Source organism: Apostichopus japonicus, chromosome 21 (genome assembly GCF_037975245.1).
Source record: "Apostichopus japonicus isolate 1M-3 chromosome 21, ASM3797524v1, whole genome shotgun sequence".
NCBI classification, from domain to species: domain Eukaryota; kingdom Metazoa; phylum Echinodermata; class Holothuroidea; order Aspidochirotida; family Stichopodidae; genus Apostichopus; species Apostichopus japonicus.
In genome coordinates, this window is record NC_092581.1 from 18,130,827 (window position 1) to 18,149,564 (window position 18,738).

Sequence of the window (18,738 nt, forward strand, 5' to 3'; positions counted from 1 at the left end):
TATCAAGTTAAGTAGTTGCAAGTAGATTGTAAAGAGTAATGGTCTGTAATGGTCAAGTAATTGTCTGTCCAGAGAATTTTGATCCAAATTTACCCAGCGTGTTGATGAAGTCATTAATCATGACAGTTATCAAGTTAAGTAGTTGCAAGTAGATTGTAAAGAGTAATGGTCTGTAATGGTCAAGTAATTGTCTGTCCAGAGAATTTTGATCCAAATTTACCCAGTGTGTTGATGAAGTCATTAATCATGACAGTTATCAAGTTAAGTAGATGCAAGTAGATTGTAAAGAGTAATGGTCTGTAATGGTCAAGTAACGGTCTGTCCAGAGAATTTTGATCCAAATTTACCCAGCGTGTTGATGAAGTCATTAATCATGACAGTTATCAAGTTAAGTAGTTGCAAGTAGATTGTAAAGAGTAATGGTCTGTAATGGTCAAGTAATTGTCTGTCCAGAGAATTTTGATCCAAATTTACCCAGTGTGTTGATGAAGTCATTAATCATGACAGTTATCAAGTTAAGTAGTTGCAAGTAGATTGTAAAGAGTAATGGTCTGTAATGGTCAAGTAATTGTCTGTCCAGAGAATTTTGATCCAAATTTACCCAGCGTGTTGATGAAGTCATTAATCATGACAGTTATCAAGTTAAGTAGTTGCAAGTAGATTGTAAAGAGTAATGGTCTGTAATGGTCAAGTAATTGTCTGTCCAGAGAATTTTGATCCAAATTTACCCAGTGTGTTGATGAAGTCATTAATCATGACAGTTATCAAGTTAAGTAGTTGCAAGTAGATTGTAAAGAGTAATGGTCTGTAATGGTCAAGTAATGGTCTGTCCAGAGAATATTGATCCCAATTTACCCAGCGTGTTGATGAAGTCATTAATCATGACTGTCTTTCCGCAACCTGGAGGTCCCACGAGGAGGACATGCATGTTAGAGAGATTAGCAAACTCAAGAATTACTCTGGTACGAATCTGAAATGGAGAGAGAAAGATGTTAAATTAAGATCTGTGTGCATCTTGCCTAGCTGTTTGACTATAATTTTTTCTTTTGGTATTGCGAAAAGGATAAACTGATCAATCGGAAATAATATCTGATACATTAAGCCCTTATTTTAATATGCAAATTAGGGCAGGCTTGGGCCATCTGCTAAAAGAGTGTGGTAAGTCAAGACCAAGTCTTTTCAAACTTTTTTTTGGGGGGTGTGGGAGGGGGGGGGAGAAGTAATGATAAACTTAAAAAAAAATTAACTAAACAATCATAAACTTACAGTCTAGCAGAAGCAAACTCATGGTGCAAAGACGTTGAGTGTTAAAGATGAAAATAATTTATTCTTACGGTATCAACTGTGTCCACAAAGATCTCTCCGAGAAGATCCCTGTGATCCGTGATAGCCACTTCAGGTACTTTAGACACCCACGGATCCCACTCACCAGACTCGTCAACGTAATAATCATAGACAGAGATTTCGTGATCATAATCGGGCAAACTGAAACAGAAAAAAAACAAATAATCATATATCCTGTATGAGCTGTACAAAATGACATCAACGTTTCAAGTTTTGACGTGGTAAAGATGGTTCTATTTTGTTTAACTTTTTTATCACAACATTTCTTGTTCCTTCTGTTGTTTCGTAAACACATTCATTGCTGACCACAACTGTCCATTGAAGATCCTGACTGCCCACACCTGGATGCACTGCTAACTTCACCCTCTCTAAGAACATAGCCAGTTTTTACCATTTTAGCCAGCAATAAACAAGATTGTATTAAGGGGTGGGGAGGGGGTGGGGAAGGGGTGGGGAATGATTTGATGAGGTGGTCATTCTACATCATTAGTGAATGTTTCAATTTATTTTCCTATCTATGCCTGGCCAAACTTGGGTGCCCAGATATCCAGGTGTCCTCTCAACTATTTCAATCCTTCTCTCACCTCATTCATTTGATTGACATGTCAGGTAAACAAAAACTACCGTTTTGCAACAAACCTTTGATTTCTTTTGCAATTGGACGAAGGAATGGAAAAGTTGACTTACGCAGAGGTGAGGGTCCGTAGAAGCTCACTGAAGTTTTTACGATCAGTTCCTTGCAGCAAACCACCAAATGACCAAATCAGGCAGAACAGATAAAGACGTTCAATGTGTAGCTCTCCACCAATACTGATGTGTTCGTTAAGCATGGCCTCTAGGAGACCAATACACATCTTAAACATCCCTGCTTCACAGACATTCACCAAGGGTCTAGAGAAATGAATGAATCAAATATGAAGTAACATGATATACATGGCCTCTAGGAGACCAATACACATCTTAAACATCCCTGCTTCACAGACATTCACCAAGGGTCTAGAGTGAGAAATGAATCAAATATGAAGTAACATACTATGCATGGCCTCTAGGAGACCAATACACATCTTAAACATCCCTGCTTCACAGACATTCACCAAGGGTCTAGAGAGAGAAATGAATCAAATATGAAGTAACATAATATGCATGGCCTCTAGGAGACCAATACACATCTTAAACATCCCTGCTTCACAGACATTCACCAAGGGTCTAGAGTGAGAAATGAATCAAATATGAAGTAACATACTATGCATGGCCTCTAGGAGACCAATACACATCTTAAACATCCCTGCTTCACATACATTCACCAAAGGTCTAGAGAAATGAATCAAATATGAGGTAACATAATATGCATGGCCTCTAGGAGACCAATACACATCTTAAACATATAGGATAAGGATAAACATAATATAAGTGGAGACAATAGTATAGGGGGAGGATAGCCAATAGTCACAAAGGTCATTAAAGGTCATTATAAGCAATTGTACCCATCAGGTAAACAGTCATAAAGTGTACCATAACCTTTTGTAAGTTGAAAATAATAACACAAATATTTGGCAGGGTAACTTGAATGGCATCAGAAAGAACAAAGACTTACTTTGTGTCATAAAGGACAAAGTTAACTACTCCATCCATTGTCTTGTTGAATGCTTTCTGCAGACACTGAAATTGTTTTTAAAAAAATAAAATATTTTTCAATATCAAAAACAATTGAATTGTGCTTAGTATGGTTACTTATCTAAGGGTTTGCAAAACTGTGTGTCGGACTCAAAGCCCACAAACTATGTACATTTCTTATCGACTTAACTGACCAACATGAAGCTATGAGAGTTATTGGTTTGATTATAAATCAGATTTAATGAGTCAATGCTATTATGAGAAGAAGGATTGGGTGAGTTAATGTAGTTAACAAATATTTCTAATTACTAATAAACAGCATTGATCAATGAAAATAAAGTATACATAATTTCATAGTATATTTCTACCTGAAAATAACCTCTGTAAAAAAACACAGAACAATACACAGAAGGATTAAAAGATAAAATGAAGAAAAAGAAGAAAAAGAAGAGAGTGAAAAGAGTGAAAGAAAAAGTGTTTGCTGCCAGCAAACTTCCTGAGCAGATATATGCAAAAAAGGGTTCTTCAGAGGCATATGCTACAGTAAATATATGTTAAAAGAAATTTAATTGAAGACTAATAAAAGGTATACTAAAGTTGCAAGTGCATACAGAGAATATCGACAGATGCTTGTTGGCCAGTTTTTCATCCTTAAGCTGTTATGAACTTATTGAGATCCTTTAATGGGCAGTACCAGTTCCTTACGTAATATAGCCCTTAGTAACGGTAACTTACGTGTACTTCCTGTTGGTTACGGCTATCTAACCATGACTGTGCGATCGGCCGCCATCCTAAAGATTCACGATCAAAGAATACAATCCCCTGAGAATATGAAACAGATAAATAAATAAAATGTGAATTTGAAAATAAACATCAGTAAGTGAACACTATATTTGGAAGCAATGGATTGAAATAGACTGATAATTGATGTATTGAATAAACACATGACACTCCTAGGAGGGAGTTACTTCCATTACCTTTGTGAACTTTTCCCGAAATGCTCAGATATTAGACTTAAAACTAAAACAAGATTGAAAAATAAGGTCAAGGACGGAGATGTGTTACATTTTCTTCAAATTTTACCACAATTTTGGAGAAAGTTCTCCATCAGGATTGCTTTTTCAAGTTTTGATAGAAATCATGTAGTGGTTACTATGCGTTGCTATGGGGTAAAAAAACAATTCCAACGTACTGTTCTGGCAACTGTAGCTGGTGAAGCAGCCATCAGATGAGTCGTCTCAAACAGCAGTTTGACGTTATCACTCAAGTTCAGCCTGTCGCCATTATGAAGGTGAAGGACTTTATCTCCTTCCAAGACAGAGTTGAAGTTATCTGCCCAAGAATTGGTCAAAGGTCCATCAAGGCACAGCCAGGTTGTGCTGACATTCTGAATAAAAAACCAAACAGGTTGCAATCTTTTAGTATAAAAGTTCCGAATATAAGGTGAACAGTGTTTGATACTTTTGAAATAATAGCTGATATATGATTATTTATTAATTATGGAAAAAGGTTTAGAAAAGGTATACATCAGAATGAAATTGGGAAATAATCCAAAAGACTTTAGGATACGTAGATGATAAAGTAAATAAAATAAAAGGATTGAAAACATAAATATGATGCTACGCAAATTGATATGCTAAACAATTTTGATCTAATAAAAAACGAGATATAACTGCAAAGTCTACTTAACCATGTTTTATCATTCTTAAATCCTGGTACCCACAATATCTTCACAATTTCAAAAAGTCACTTATTCAAAACTATTCCACTTACCCTGTTTGCTTTCCTCCAGATATTGGTAAAGACTCCATCGACAAACTCCTGATTTTGGTTGACCTGTCCAAACATGAGATTGAGGTCATCGACTACGAGTGGGTTGATTCGTTGCAGTTTGTGACTGATGGCCGTGATGCTGGAGACGCTGTTCCTGGACTGCTGACGAGAGACGGCCGGTACCATCGCAGATAAGGCATCAACTAAAACCTGAATGCAGGAGGATTTACCAGTCCCTGGTCCTCCAGCGACTATCACACCTGGAATGAAAAACATAAAATAAATGTGACTTTTGCTTAATATTAAAGGAAGCAAAGTTCTATCTCTGTCTAACCTCAAATCAAACAGATACGTACATATGACACAAAATACAAGAAAGAAATTGAAGCCGGTAGAAAGATCTTTCCATACACCAGAGTGAACCAAAACCAAAATTCACACTTATGCTTCCTGGCTGAGTCACACATCATAAGCATAAAAGTGTTTTTCTCAAGGATATTCATAATTCATGGGTATGTAATTTCTGCGACATGGGCTTTAACATGTCTTGCATAAACTTGACATGGTCTTTTACATTATCATGAGCTGTGAATGTTACATCACAGGCATTAACTTGTCTTCTCAAACTTTACAAAGTCTTTTTACAATATCATGAGCTGTTAATGTTATATCACAGATACGCATCATGGTCATTCACATTATTATGGGTATTAACATCATTCATATATCATGGTTATGCATGTTGTATTTGCATGCACGTCACACAGGCATTTATCCATCATGGGTATATACATCATTCATATATCATGGATATGCATTTGTATGGGCATGCACGTCACACAGGAATTTACCAATCATGGGTTATGTACATCATGGATGTTCATATGCTGTGCATGTGCACACCCATATGCAAATTCAATGTCCCAGGTTTGCACATCGCAGGCATTCACATATCACACAGATGCACATTCACATATCACGTCTTTGCACAACATGAGCATTCACATACAGACTGTCCCTTGTTTGTAAGGAATTTTTGTACTCATAGTGTGGATCAGAAAGAATTAATGAAGTCCTGGATGGACTAGTTCAAACAAAAAGCTTACTTCAAACTGAATAATCTATTTACAATCTTGATAACATACCATGGTTGACCTGTGATACAGTATATAGTTGCATACACTTCTTTAACCAGTTTGTGCTTGGTGTGAATCCACTCTCAAGAGCCTTCTCTGAGATCATCTGTTCTATATTCATTCTGCTCCTCTGAGCCTGGCTGGAGAGAGGAGTAGGGGGATCCCCTACACCAGAAAATATATCCTTCACCACCTGACCAAATATGTAGGCAGCCTGGGAAATAGAAGTAACTTAATAATAACATTGAGGACAAGAAATAAAACAGGACTGATTTGTAGGCAGCCTGGGAAATAGCCGGATGTTAACAATAACATTGAGAACAAGAAATAAAAAAGGACTCATTTGTAGGCAACCTGGGAAATACCCAGATGTTAACAATAACATTGAGAACAAGAAATAAAACAGGACTGATTTGGAAGGATAACAGGTGAAGAGGTACACTAACGATAATTTGACAGTCACCAATAACTCTTTGAACAGTCAATAATATCAACTTAACACTTATTTAATAACATTCTTCCCGAGATTATTTTCTATAGAAAAGAGTGCCATTTCAAATCTTTTAAAATCCAAAGACAGGAAATAGCTGAAAACAACACTAATGGTACACTCTAGTGTGCACTAAAACAAATTTTTCAATTTGAAAAATTGGAGGCAAGACAGATGGCCTTTAATTTCAAGCAAGACAATAAATCTACATAAATTATGGCACCACAGATATTCTGTTGAACTTACATCTGGCTTCAGTCTTGGTCCAATAACTTCATGCAGTGCCTGGGCAACCACAGCATGTTCTGCTTTAGCGGATGGAGTCATTGGATTTGGAACTCCGGGTTTACGGACAACCTTCTCCACAGTCTTCAGCATCGCAGCGGAAGCTGAAAACAAAAAGCAAATTAAATCTGCCGAGTTAATTGTGTGAATAAGTTTCTTCTTTAGTCAAATTACATGATGAAGCGGTTTAGAGCTATACAACCCACAGCGATACCGATTTGCAAGAGTGCATGGTTATTTGATTCCTCTCTGTTTCTGTTCCTTAAAGGCATTGAGGACTCACCCCAAAATCACGTGCCGCACGCTCTGAGAATGTTAACTTTCCGTTGCTTGCAAGTGAAGTTTTCTGCTTGCCGCTACAAAATGCAGACAGTAATGAAACGTGATACCTTTTTATCTTTACCTGGACCTGAGATGTCCATCGCTGTATCGTTTGTACACTGTGCTGTGGGTAAAGACCGCAGCTGTATGTACTGACTGTACACTAGTGTCTAATTACCGAAGATAGCAAGCTGTGTGTGTAATATCTGGGATCGATGGTGGTGTCTAAACACTTCTGTTACACCTCATTTGAAACTAGGTCAGATTACCGGCATGAGTCTCCACACCCTTTAATACACAAACAGCTGTTTATAAACTAGGCTTGGTCTTAATCATAATAATATAGATGTAAGTACGAGTAATGACTATTATTATGCGTACAGGGAACAATGCTAGCACACAAGTGCAGACTCACCACAGTTCTTGTAGGAACCATACATAAACAATCATGTTTAAACATATTGTATTATGTAAACAACATCTTAAATCAAAGGCCTGCCTACAATGAAACTGAGAATATTGAGTTTAACCCTCCGACAACAGGGCAGTCCCCCCTGACAAGGTTAAAGACTTACGCATAGCACTACCAGGTTGGACCAATGAATTCTGGCTGCTGGCTCTTGACAGGACCATTCTCTCCTCCTTAGTTAACCTCCTTCCCATCTTGGCTTGCTCAATGGTATTGGCGATGGCACCAATACTGAACATGTTATGGTATTCTTTAGATCTGTGATGATAATTGGGGTCAGCATGAAACAATAAAATATCTGTACATCTCATGTTTAATCGATGTTACAGATTTCAATTTGACTGAGATATCCTAAACAGCACCATTTACCTTTAACTTTAAATTTAAGCAGATAACAATTTTTCCTGTAATTCTATTCATTTGAAACCAAAGGTGAAGCTGGGTAAAATAAATTGGATGTCAATATTTATAATTCTTTCACTTTGGCCTGTCAAAAAAAGTCTATTGCTCCAATCAGACCAGAATCTGATGAGTGTCTTAATTTACCATGAAGTTAATAAATAGCATAACAAAATCCTTAGCTTAACTCTCAGAAACAAAGAAATATTTAACTTACAAATAACAAACAAAGAAAAATCGGTGCCTTAATCCAAGTGAAAGAAAATATCACTGACCAATTGAGAGAGATTTCCTTATGCTTTTGAGAATAAGTAACAGTTGGAGGGCCTGACGTTTCACTCGTATTAGAATATTTTTCAGAGGGTAACATTGTACACATCTGAAGAAGATCCTGCTCGGTTCGAAACAACAGGCCTTCTAACTTTTGTGATATTTACTTACAGACTATTTTCTTTGCAGTAGATGAGCAATTTGTTAACAGTTTTTGCTAATGCTTTGGAGAATAATTACCAGTGAATTTTCTCACCTGAACAGTTTGAGGGATCTAAGTAGCATCTCTTACACCATAAACAACATTTAATATACTTAGTATCAATGATAAAGTCATTTAAAAAGACTGTGCCAGGTATTGAGAAAATAAGTTGATAAATAGAATAATATGATTTATTACTGACAGGAGGGGTTACATTTTATTAGATTATGATGTTAATATGTGATGATGTTGCATATTCATGAGTCATGACATAAACAATAACACCAATAACAACAATCCTTTTCATGCTATAATTGCTTGATACAAACTCTTGTCAGGCAGTTGGTTTAACATTTCAATGAAAACAGCATTTCTACTTATTTAATCCTTTTTTTGGGGGAGGGTATGGTTCAAGCTCTGATTTGTTTTAAACAAACAGAAAAGATAAAATTACTTTTCACATGAATAAATAACAACCATTTCTATCAAATATTTTTCAAACAAAGCAAAACATTCATTACTAAATCCATACCCTATGTTGCCTGTGAGCAACATTCTACACAACTTGGTACAAAAGAACGATGGCTAATTATTAGTATAAAATAAGGCCTTCCCATCCAGTTGGAACAAGGCTTTATATACTGTACTTTCATGTCATGCTTTAAAGCACTCATACTGACAGTATGAACAGTATGAATATCATGTTTCTACTAGATAAATGTTCAAACTTTTCATACTGTTTACACAGTATGAAAGGTTTGAAACATGATAAAGAGAGGACACTATAGGGTGGAAATAGTGTTGGAAACTTGTCACAACTGGTTGGGACCTCCCACCCAATTATCCGCTCCCTCATAAGAGATATCTATAAGTTCTAATTTGTGAAGGACATATGCATATTCTTTTGTTCATGGAAATGGACTTTCTTCGGGATATAAATATCCTTCCAACTGAGCCTATCTGCAATAATATGGTGGACTCCTTTGGTTCTGTTGCATATTCATAACCAAAGGGTTCTTTCTCAGCCAGTTGGGACAATTTCCTAATGTTAATACCTCTCTAAACTTTAATCCAATATCATGCTCTGAAAACGCTGGTATTGTCAGTACAAACAGTTCCTAACCTTGATCTGATAGAAACATGATATTCATACTGCTCATTCTGACAATATGAATGCTTTGAAGGGGGACATAAAACTACAGTATAGAAAGCATTATCCCAACTGGGTGTTCTTCTGCTGGGTTCATTGAATATTCATAAAGGGAGACAGTAGGAATATTGTTAAGTGTAATTATGAAATAAGATCACTCTTGAGGATTTCATGATAAGAAAAAAATTGTAAAAAATATTTTTAAAGGAATGGAGAAACTGACAGTGCTTTGTGGAACAACAACAACAAGAGATGGTGCTTCAAAGAGTTAGAAAATAAAGTGGAAAATTAGATTAGTTCATCCACCATCAAAGTTGTGTATTTCAAGTTATAGAATGTGTATTGTTACAAGGAAGCACAAAAACAGGAAGTTTGATAGGGAGGAACCATTCAGTTGCTAAGCAAAGGATTCAGAAAATAGCAGAAGCTTGTTTTGATATTAAGGAGACACATCACTCAGCATGCATACCCTTCAACGTCATGCCAAGTGGCCACTGATCTTAACAGGACTGTTGACAAGGTTTTCATGTTAAAAAGACTGATTTCATCAGGATTTCTGTGAAATATTGACATAAACAGAATAAGTGAGAATATTCGGATATTGTTGTATTTTGTAGGTTACAGGCATCTATGTTACATTGGCCTACGTCTTCACCAATGATACAGGATATTGTATAAAAAGTCTCAGCAAGTAATGTTGGAAGAAGTTCATAAAAAAATACCGATAACAATAATTCAAAAACAGCCGGAGGTCACCCTCTTCCCCAACCCCTCCCTAGGAGAGGGAAGTCCTAGGTCAGTCATACTCAGAAATGCATCCTGAAATTCAGGGGGGAGGGGGGAGCAACATTTAAAGAAGCAACACCTTCAATAAGGAAACAGAGGCTGTTGACAGCAGTCGTCCAATCAAGACGAAGAGCTACTGATATGATCTGCTCGGAACTACTAAACTCTGACTTCCTTATATCTACCATAACACACACAGGCTGTGTACGTCTATTGTGTATATGCTGCTAGACACTGGAAAAGTTCACATAAACATGAAAGCAGGTGAAACTTACAGTTGATCTCGACACTGATGGACGACCATCTTGAGTCGATCTGCCAAGACTTTGGGAGATCTAAATCCATACGCAGCACACTTGGCCTTTAATATCAGAGCAATGTCAGGAGCGGCCAAACAGACCGTACGGAAGAGAAGTTTGATATCGTTTGAAATACCCTGGTTTGTCGAGCCAGTCTGTTCGTTGTTGACGGTAACGAAGAAGGCGATGTTACCGTTAAGTTGGACCTGATGAAAACAAGGATAATAATGGTGAATTGTTAGAATTTGAAACTAAAACATTGGCATGGATATCAATAGCACATGGTAGCACTGCCAATTTTTTTTATTAAAATTAGATTTTATTAAATTTTATCAAAATTATATTAAAAACTTTATTATAAAAAATTACATTGTAAAAAAAAAAAAATTAGAAGAACCACTGTATTATACAATGAAAGTTATTCTATAGGGAATGGGGGAAAGGGGGAAGGGAGGAAGGGGAAGGGAGGGGGTCAGTAGGAGACCTTGGATGTCAAGGTTCTTTGATATGATGGGGCAGTTGGTAATTTTCACTGCATCACAAGCTTAGATACAACAAGGCAATAACGTATTCAATAACCCTTGTTGGTCGATGACAGCAGGAATCAGGGTTTGACACAGCTTCAAGAATATTCAAGAAAATTTTGCAATAATATTTGACCAAGTGGATTAATATTCTGATGACACATTATGATATCATATTATTTCAATAATTACCTCTTCTCCATCTGCCAAAAAACATTTCTTGCTCCTGGCCTTGAGAGCAGTCAGGACAGCCTGGACATGATCAAGTACCACGGCTACTGCTTGAGCATTCAACAGCTGAAACTCATCAAAACAACCCCAACTACCGTCCTGGAAGTAAGGAAAAAGATGCATCGAATGAGTAACACAGTCATAATTGTTACATGAAACTATTTAACTTCTCACAAAATCATGAAGTTACATTCTTAGCCAACACTTTTGTTTTCTCTTTCAACACAAACATAGTAAATGAATGATGTGCTTCCATTTCAAAAATTTTAAATTAATGTGAAAAATATGAATGTATCTTGACAACAGCTTGATCCTATTGCAAAAAGATTGGTGTTCAGATTATAGCAGAACACATTTTACAAGAACGTAAATGATAAATTCAAATATCCCACATGGTTATTAAATACTGCAAAAATCTGTGATTCTTCAACATTAATATCAACAAGAAAAATGTCACCATCCAAAACCCACAAAATTGACAAATTTCAGAAAATTATAGCAGAGCAATATCACAGACAAAAATAATTGAACATAGCAGTACAACATATTCTCTTCTCAGTAAAAAAAATGTTATTACGCCATCTTGTATATTTGACACATACTATTCTATGTAGCGTTTAATTGAAGCAAAGGGTAAAATGTTATTACCATTGCAAGCCCCTGCACCATTTTCCCCATCGCTAATGGATCGCTGTTAGGAGAACATCCAAACAGAGCAAGGTACCTCCCAAGGGTGTAAGCTAACCCCTTGACTGTCTCTGTCTTTCCCACGCCGGTAGCCCCAGTGATGGCTGCTCCTCGAAGCTGTCTCAAACACTTCAACATAAATAAATAAAATGAGACTTGATGTTGTAAGGGATCTATACCAATCATATCATCTACTGAGAACATAAAACCTCTTTATCAGAAAAGGAAAGGTATAAATATTCAGATATTCTTCATAGAAAATGACCATTTCTAGGTCATTGAGCATCAGATGATAAACCTCTTCATGAGATTAGGAAAGTTATGAATATTCAGATATTCTTCATTGAAAATGACTATTTCTAGGTCACTGAACATCAGAACATGAAACCTCTTGATGAGAAAAGGAAAGGTATAAATATTCAGAAATATGTAGGTGTGTAATATGTTTGAAAATCTCTGCAAACAGACAACTCAGAGGACCACAGTGAAGCTGCATCTTGGAGGGGGGGGGGGGTGGGGGAGGGGTGGTTGGACCTATGAAGACAGTAAACTTATACAAAGAGAAAGTCTTTAACAAGTATTAACTTTAAAGGTTTGGTTTTGAATCAAGCACCTCTCCCCAAAGAGGTATTGGAGCTTACTATACAAATGTTGAAGGACTTCTCCATGCAAACTGTGAACTGTGGTTTGAAAACTGTTTATGCATACGGTGGGAAAGAAGTTCTCTGAAAGGGTTACCAAAACTCACCATTGAAAGAGTGAGGAAGCACCGCTCTGTCAGAGGTGTCATTACTAGTGAAGATTGTCCACCAAAAAATTCATTCCCATAGCTCTGTTTATCCTCAAAAATGTAAATTTCTGGTTCAATTCTTCCATCTAATAAAGTAAATAAATAAGAATGTGAAACAGACAGGTCTCTAGGAGTATAAATATATTTCCATTAATACATCATAAGATACATAAATCTTAAATTTAGGATCATTTGAAATTGCTTAGTACTTTGAAGGTTGTTTGCGATTGCACAACGGACATTAATTCTCCACAACAACAAAAATTTGTTTATTGTTGTCTTTATCAATCACTAATCACACTTTGAATACAGATTCAGCCTAACAAGACAACTGAGAGGACTCACTTATTAATAATTAAAGAACAGTGACATTAATATTTCATTTGAACAATAATTTGCATTTGAAGCAGACAGATGTTTGGCCTAATACACATTCTAACTGGATACTTTATAATTAATACATAGTTCTAATCGTACCAATTCTCTGGTAATAGAATCTGATGCATCGCCTCCATTCAAAATCTCCCAACTCTCTCAACTTCCTCACAGCGAGATGGTCCAAAGTATCCCTCAAAAAAGGACATTGCTGCAAGACAGAAAAATATTTTTAAAAAACATTGAAAAATTTTCAATTATGAGATTCATGAAAGTATTACGAGCAGATCAAAAGTGTGGTACGTCTTCCCTAAGAATCCTCCGTACGGCTGTAAACCGAACACAACACGTTAGGATACTTACTGCCACCATGTTCTCAAGTCAGTTATGAGATTATGAAAATATTACGAGCAGATCAAAAGTGTGGTATGTTTTCCCTAAGAATCCTCCATACGGCTGAAAACCAATCACAACACGTTACGATACTTACTGCCACCATGTTCTCAAGTCTTAGTCGTTGAAGAGGAGTCACAGATTCCTCAAGATTCTTCCAGTTTCCTTTGGTAAGTACAGAAGTCATTTTACTGACTGTGCTGATAAATTTCTTGGAGGCGTTGGGTAAGGCACGCCTCTCATTCCTCAACTCCAGTATACCAAGCTCACATTCTTTTGTCCAATACATCATAAGACCCATGAGAGCAACTTGGGTCGGGTACTAAGGAAAAACAAAAGGATCATTGTTATGCAAATAGGGAGACATTGGAAACAAAGGACAATAAAAGGACAGCACGAATAGAAATGTACATAAACACAAAAGATACAATAAAAAACTAACATAGCAACCTTCATGGTACACTTGCAAATTCAAAAGAGAACACAAATCAAATTTTGACTGCCTGAGATTTCGATAAAAGCATGATCTCCTTCAGAGACAAACATATGCAGAAGACTTTTAATCCAGGGCTCCAATTAGCCAAAAGTGTCATCATGTTGCAGTGGGAATTTTCCATTTGTGTCCCTACCACTTGCACTAATGTCCTTAAAAATTCACCTGTTACTGACAGCAGAAACTGTCTAGAAACTTTACTGAAGTTCCTGGACTCAAGAATTGTCTAAAATCGGAGCAAATTTTGCCCCAGAAAACAGCTATTAGGAATTTATTAGCAATTAAAATACAAGGCAATTTCTAGCTTGCCCCCATAAAAATTGCCTTAAGTTTCCAACTCGATCCTTAATTTGAGCAGAACTATTAACATGAAGAAAGAAAATAAAATGACTACACTTACAGAGTAGGCCAGCTCTTCGATGGGGATATTTCTTTCCATATCTTCAATCATCTTACAGATGGTCATGTGAACAGTCTTGGCAATAGATTCCTTCAGTCCCATTAACCAAACTTCTACGCCATCCTTTAAGTCGACCTAATGAAACAAGAAATATCTTAAACCTTTGATATATCATAATTCTGGGGTTCACTGGTAACATATTGACAATCAATGATGAAAATGTAGTCATGTGATCTAACATCTGAAAGATTGTTAGCTGCAGTCCTGTTTGGGATATAAAGTGGGTTTTCTTTATTTTTATTATTTTTCATCCAAATTGCAAAGAAAAACAACGTGTGCCAAACCAAGAACCACCAGATTATCAGCTGGCTTCAAGTGAGCTAAAATAATTCAGGTAACTTCAACCCCTTCACAATGTTACTTTTGGTTGTACAGTAAATATCTTTGGACTGATGAGTGTGACTTATCTTTAATCATGAATATGCAGTTCACACCTCAAGTGATATATCTGAATATGAAATTTCCCCAAAAAACATCAATCCACTTAAAGGGATCAAATTTTCAATAATCTTCATCTTTTAACTTGCGTATGGACCTTGAAATATTATAGCTACGCATAAATTTCATTTTTTTTTATCACAACATTCAGGTGATAATAAAAAGCATGAACTTGTATAGAGAATGAACGTGTTAAGAGGATGGCAACAAATATTCTCACCACATCCTGAAGTTGTAGCATCTCTCCTTCCTTGGAGGAGATGGAGACAGCCTGTAGGATTTTGCCGGATGTTTCCTCTTCCTCCTGAGAAAGTCCTCCGCTGGTAGCGATCGAGTTTCTCTTGATGTCATCGTGAGCAGGTGAGAGACGGATCTCCTTCGTAGGGCTCTTCTGAGGGGAGAGACTGCCGATGCTCCGTATCCTTTGAAGTGGAGATGGAGACTGGTTGAACTCCTCCCCTGAAGAATCCACATGAATGTCATACACGTAGTTGAATAAACATCTGGAAGAGTTAAACAGTACTGTATCTGAATATGTGATAGGAATATACATAAGATATTCATAGATGTTAAGTTCACTTCAGTCAGTGGGGACAATTTCCTTATGCGAATACCTCTCTAAAGTGTATTCTAGTACCATGCTCTCAAAGCACTGGTATAGACAGTACAAACAGTTCCTAACCTTGATCTGATAGAAACATGTTTTTCATACTGCTCGTACTGACAATACGAGTGCTCTGAAGCGGGACATGACACTACAGTATAGAAAAAATTTCTTCTGGGTTCTGTTGAATATTCATAAAGGGAGACAGTAGGAATTTTGTTACTTGTAATTCTGAAATCAGATCACCCTTGAGGATTTCATGATAAGAAAAAAGTAAAAAATATTTGTATATAGAAAAAAAGTCCCAACTGGGTGTTTCACGTCAGTTAGCTGGAACAACAATTCGTAACCTTTCTCCGATAGAACGTGCTTGTACTGTCAATACCAGTGCTGTTAAACACGACATGAAATATAGTATACCAATTGTCCCAACTGGATGGTTCATGTGGGAAACACTTGGCAAATGCACCTAATACAATCACATTACCAATACACATAAAACAAAGGGAAAACCAGAATTGAGGTAGGACTAATGAAACAACGTAAAGAATTGTTTGCACTTTGTGGTTCCATTTTCAATATTCATTTAACAGAAGGTGTCAAGATTTCATCTGTTTCCTTTGCAAAATCATCAGCATTCTAACAGAAGAATAGCAGCAACAACAACAAAAAAACCTTGTGAAATGTGACAGCAGTGTCAGAGGCACACTGTTACTACAAAATGACCAGTAAACAGGAAACCAGATTCAAACTTGGTAAATATGTCACAATCATAATGTGTTTCTTTCAATCTCTCATTTTTTTTTTTTTTTTTGTAATGTGATTTGCTTTCCATGACAATCTATACATAAATAAATCAATTTTGACACAAATAAGATGATTATCACATTAACTTTCGTAAGCAATTCTACCACATCTAGAATCATTGAAATATTACCTCAGATGCGGTCGGACAGATTCCAGATCAAGAGGTCGGCTCAAGACGGCCAACAAAACAGGATCGGAGAGGAAGTAGAATCTTGGAAAGGCCTGACGCTTCTTATCGAGGTAGCCCATCAAGGACTTAAAACATATTTCTAACTCGTCATAAATATGTCTCAAGACCACACCTTTAGGAATCTCTCCTCCATAAGTACACTAAAGCATGAAAGAAAAATTAATGGTAATTGTTTACCATGTTAAGATAACTCACATCATATAATTTCATGCAACTTAAACTGCAACTTAAACTGCAACTTAAACTTAAACTGCAACTCAACTCAAACCCAAACTCAACTCAACTGCAACTCAATATACATATAAAGTATAACGATGCATTAAAACAGGGTAAACATGAGTAACTTTAGCATTTAAGTCTGTGCTTTTAGATTAAGAATAAAAATCTGTCATGATGATATCAGTTTGACGTATTGTGAAATGTCTAACACTGGAAAAATATTATTCCAAATACTCATTCACTTCCAAATCCAGATATTTTAGACAAATCAGAAAATGATATAATACATTGTTCTATAATAAAAATTTATTTTATAGTCTGTGTTATTACCCAACCATTTGATCTCCCTCCCTCAAAAACAAAACGAATCTAGATTATTATTTCTCTAAAGAGAGCTTTCTAATATATCCTGTACTAAGAGGGTTCCTAAAAGAAGAGGATTCCATTATTATGTTCTCTTTTTCCTGCTTTAAGCTTTATTGCAAGTCCGAGCTACTACATGCTATTCTGACAAACAGATGTTTTGCATGAGGACATTTTTGGTATGATATTAATTCTCTTAATTATTTATAAGAAACCAGATATTGTACCTGCAGGACATTTCTGGTATCATAAGCTCTCTTCATTATTTTGGTCCAACTTCTATCAAGCCTACTAAATCTCTTGGCCTCCTGGGGAAGTTCTTTTGCAGTTCTTGGAATGCTGAACACCGCTTCTAGATACTGCCAAAGGTCTTGTACCTCCAACCACTGCTCTAAAACTTCTGACACACCTACAAAGAAAGACAAAAGAGAAAAAATGAAAACATTTTCCATGATTATGATATCACTTGAACAATTGAAAACATTCTGAGAAACAAAAATTCCATTTCTTCAACTCACAAATACAGAAGAAGTTTCATAAGCTTTGATCTTTCTGAAATAATAACCCTTTGTTAGTTACCTAACAGTGCAATCAACTTTTCATTTGTTTGACCAATCTTCATTCTCTTTAACTGCTAGAGTCATAGCTAGATATAATGTTGTAAAACTTATGCTAAAAGCCTGTGCCATTGCACCTCAACAGATTGAAGAAATGGTGGGGTATTGAAGCACCATAAGTACATGGTCATACTTTGCAATTGTGTTTCAGAGTAGACACAAAGTTTGTTTTTCTTAATAATGCTGATAATTTTGAATTGCCCAATCTAAGGAATAGGAACCAACTGTTTCCATCTACAGCATAGGAACGACATAAAATTGATCTGACATTATTTAAGAGATATCTGGAACGAGCAAAGAGACTCTTTGGCTAAAACGGGGTTAATCCTGAGGTCACGACCTCACATCTCAATTCTAGCCAACTCTTCCAATGCTCTATCCTAAATTTTTTGCCCTTTGTCATATTTTTTGTTATAATTTAGTCATATTTCTGTTCTTGATTAACTGGTATGACATAAATCTTTTCTCAAGATTTAATTGGGACAGCTTTGTCATGAATATTGGCCCGACCAGTTAAACGACTTATTTGAATACTAACCTCTAAGTTTCTCTGCCCAACCTGCAGCTTCTTCTCTCAACGGTCCTACATATTTAGATGTCAGCATGTTAGCCAGAATGGCCTGAGCATTCTCTAACTGTTCAAGGAGGTGTTCGGAGTAGTCCTTCTCTAGAAAGATCGGTCCTCTGTTCTTGTAGTTGACAAACATCAACACCTAGTAATGAAAGATTGATTTAATGGCGTTACTTTCACATGTAAATTTAGTTTATAACTTCAATCAAGTGCTGACAGAGGATTTTCCCTCTTCTTGGGGAGGAATGGGGAGAGAGAGGGCGAGAAAAAGAGGGAGGGGAAGAAGAGGGTAGGAGGGGAGAGAAGGAGAGGGAGGAGGGGAGAGGAAGGGGTAGGAGAGAAAAGGAGGGTGAGGGTAAGGAGGGGGAGGAGGGGAGAGATGGAGGCGGTGGGAGGGGAAAGGCCGGGGAGAAGGTGAGTGGAGGAGAAGCTCCTCAT

General features: G+C 36.6%; 2 protein-coding genes across 11 annotated transcripts in view; one reads left to right on the top strand and one right to left on the bottom strand.

Moving 5' to 3' along the window:
* LOC139962548 (kinesin-like protein KIF25) overlaps positions 1-18,738 on the top strand; it is a 90,341-nt gene that overhangs the window by 51,069 nt on the left and 20,534 nt on the right. The window lies entirely within an intron of this gene.
* Positions 1-18,738, bottom strand: part of LOC139962546 (dynein axonemal heavy chain 5-like) — an 83,924-nt gene that overhangs the window by 42,267 nt on the left and 22,919 nt on the right. For 9 of the 10 annotated variants that reach the window (XM_071962635.1, XM_071962642.1, XM_071962641.1 and 6 more), the window contains exons 27-48: positions 18,268-18,442; positions 17,340-17,521; positions 16,471-16,670; positions 15,150-15,432; positions 14,432-14,566; positions 13,636-13,860; positions 13,248-13,356; positions 12,729-12,856; positions 11,942-12,109; positions 11,255-11,392; positions 10,515-10,744; positions 9,923-10,009; positions 7,539-7,690; positions 6,604-6,746; positions 5,877-6,081; positions 4,732-4,991; positions 4,151-4,345; positions 3,694-3,780; positions 2,939-3,003; positions 2,032-2,235; positions 1,335-1,485; positions 856-970 (exon numbers count right to left, since the gene is read on the bottom strand). In XM_071962635.1, coding sequence (XP_071818736.1) covers positions 856-970; positions 1,335-1,485; positions 2,032-2,235; positions 2,939-3,003; positions 3,694-3,780; positions 4,151-4,345; positions 4,732-4,991; positions 5,877-6,081; positions 6,604-6,746; positions 7,539-7,690; positions 9,923-10,009; positions 10,515-10,744; positions 11,255-11,392; positions 11,942-12,109; positions 12,729-12,856; positions 13,248-13,356; positions 13,636-13,860; positions 14,432-14,566; positions 15,150-15,432; positions 16,471-16,670; positions 17,340-17,521; positions 18,268-18,442 — 3,637 coding nt within the window. The remainder of the gene's footprint in view (positions 1-855; positions 971-1,334; positions 1,486-2,031; positions 2,236-2,938; positions 3,004-3,693; positions 3,781-4,150; positions 4,346-4,731; positions 4,992-5,876; positions 6,082-6,603; positions 6,747-7,538; positions 7,691-9,922; positions 10,010-10,514; positions 10,745-11,254; positions 11,393-11,941; positions 12,110-12,728; positions 12,857-13,247; positions 13,357-13,635; positions 13,861-14,431; positions 14,567-15,149; positions 15,433-16,470; positions 16,671-17,339; positions 17,522-18,267; positions 18,443-18,738) is intronic. The other variant, XM_071962643.1, reaches the window with a different exon arrangement.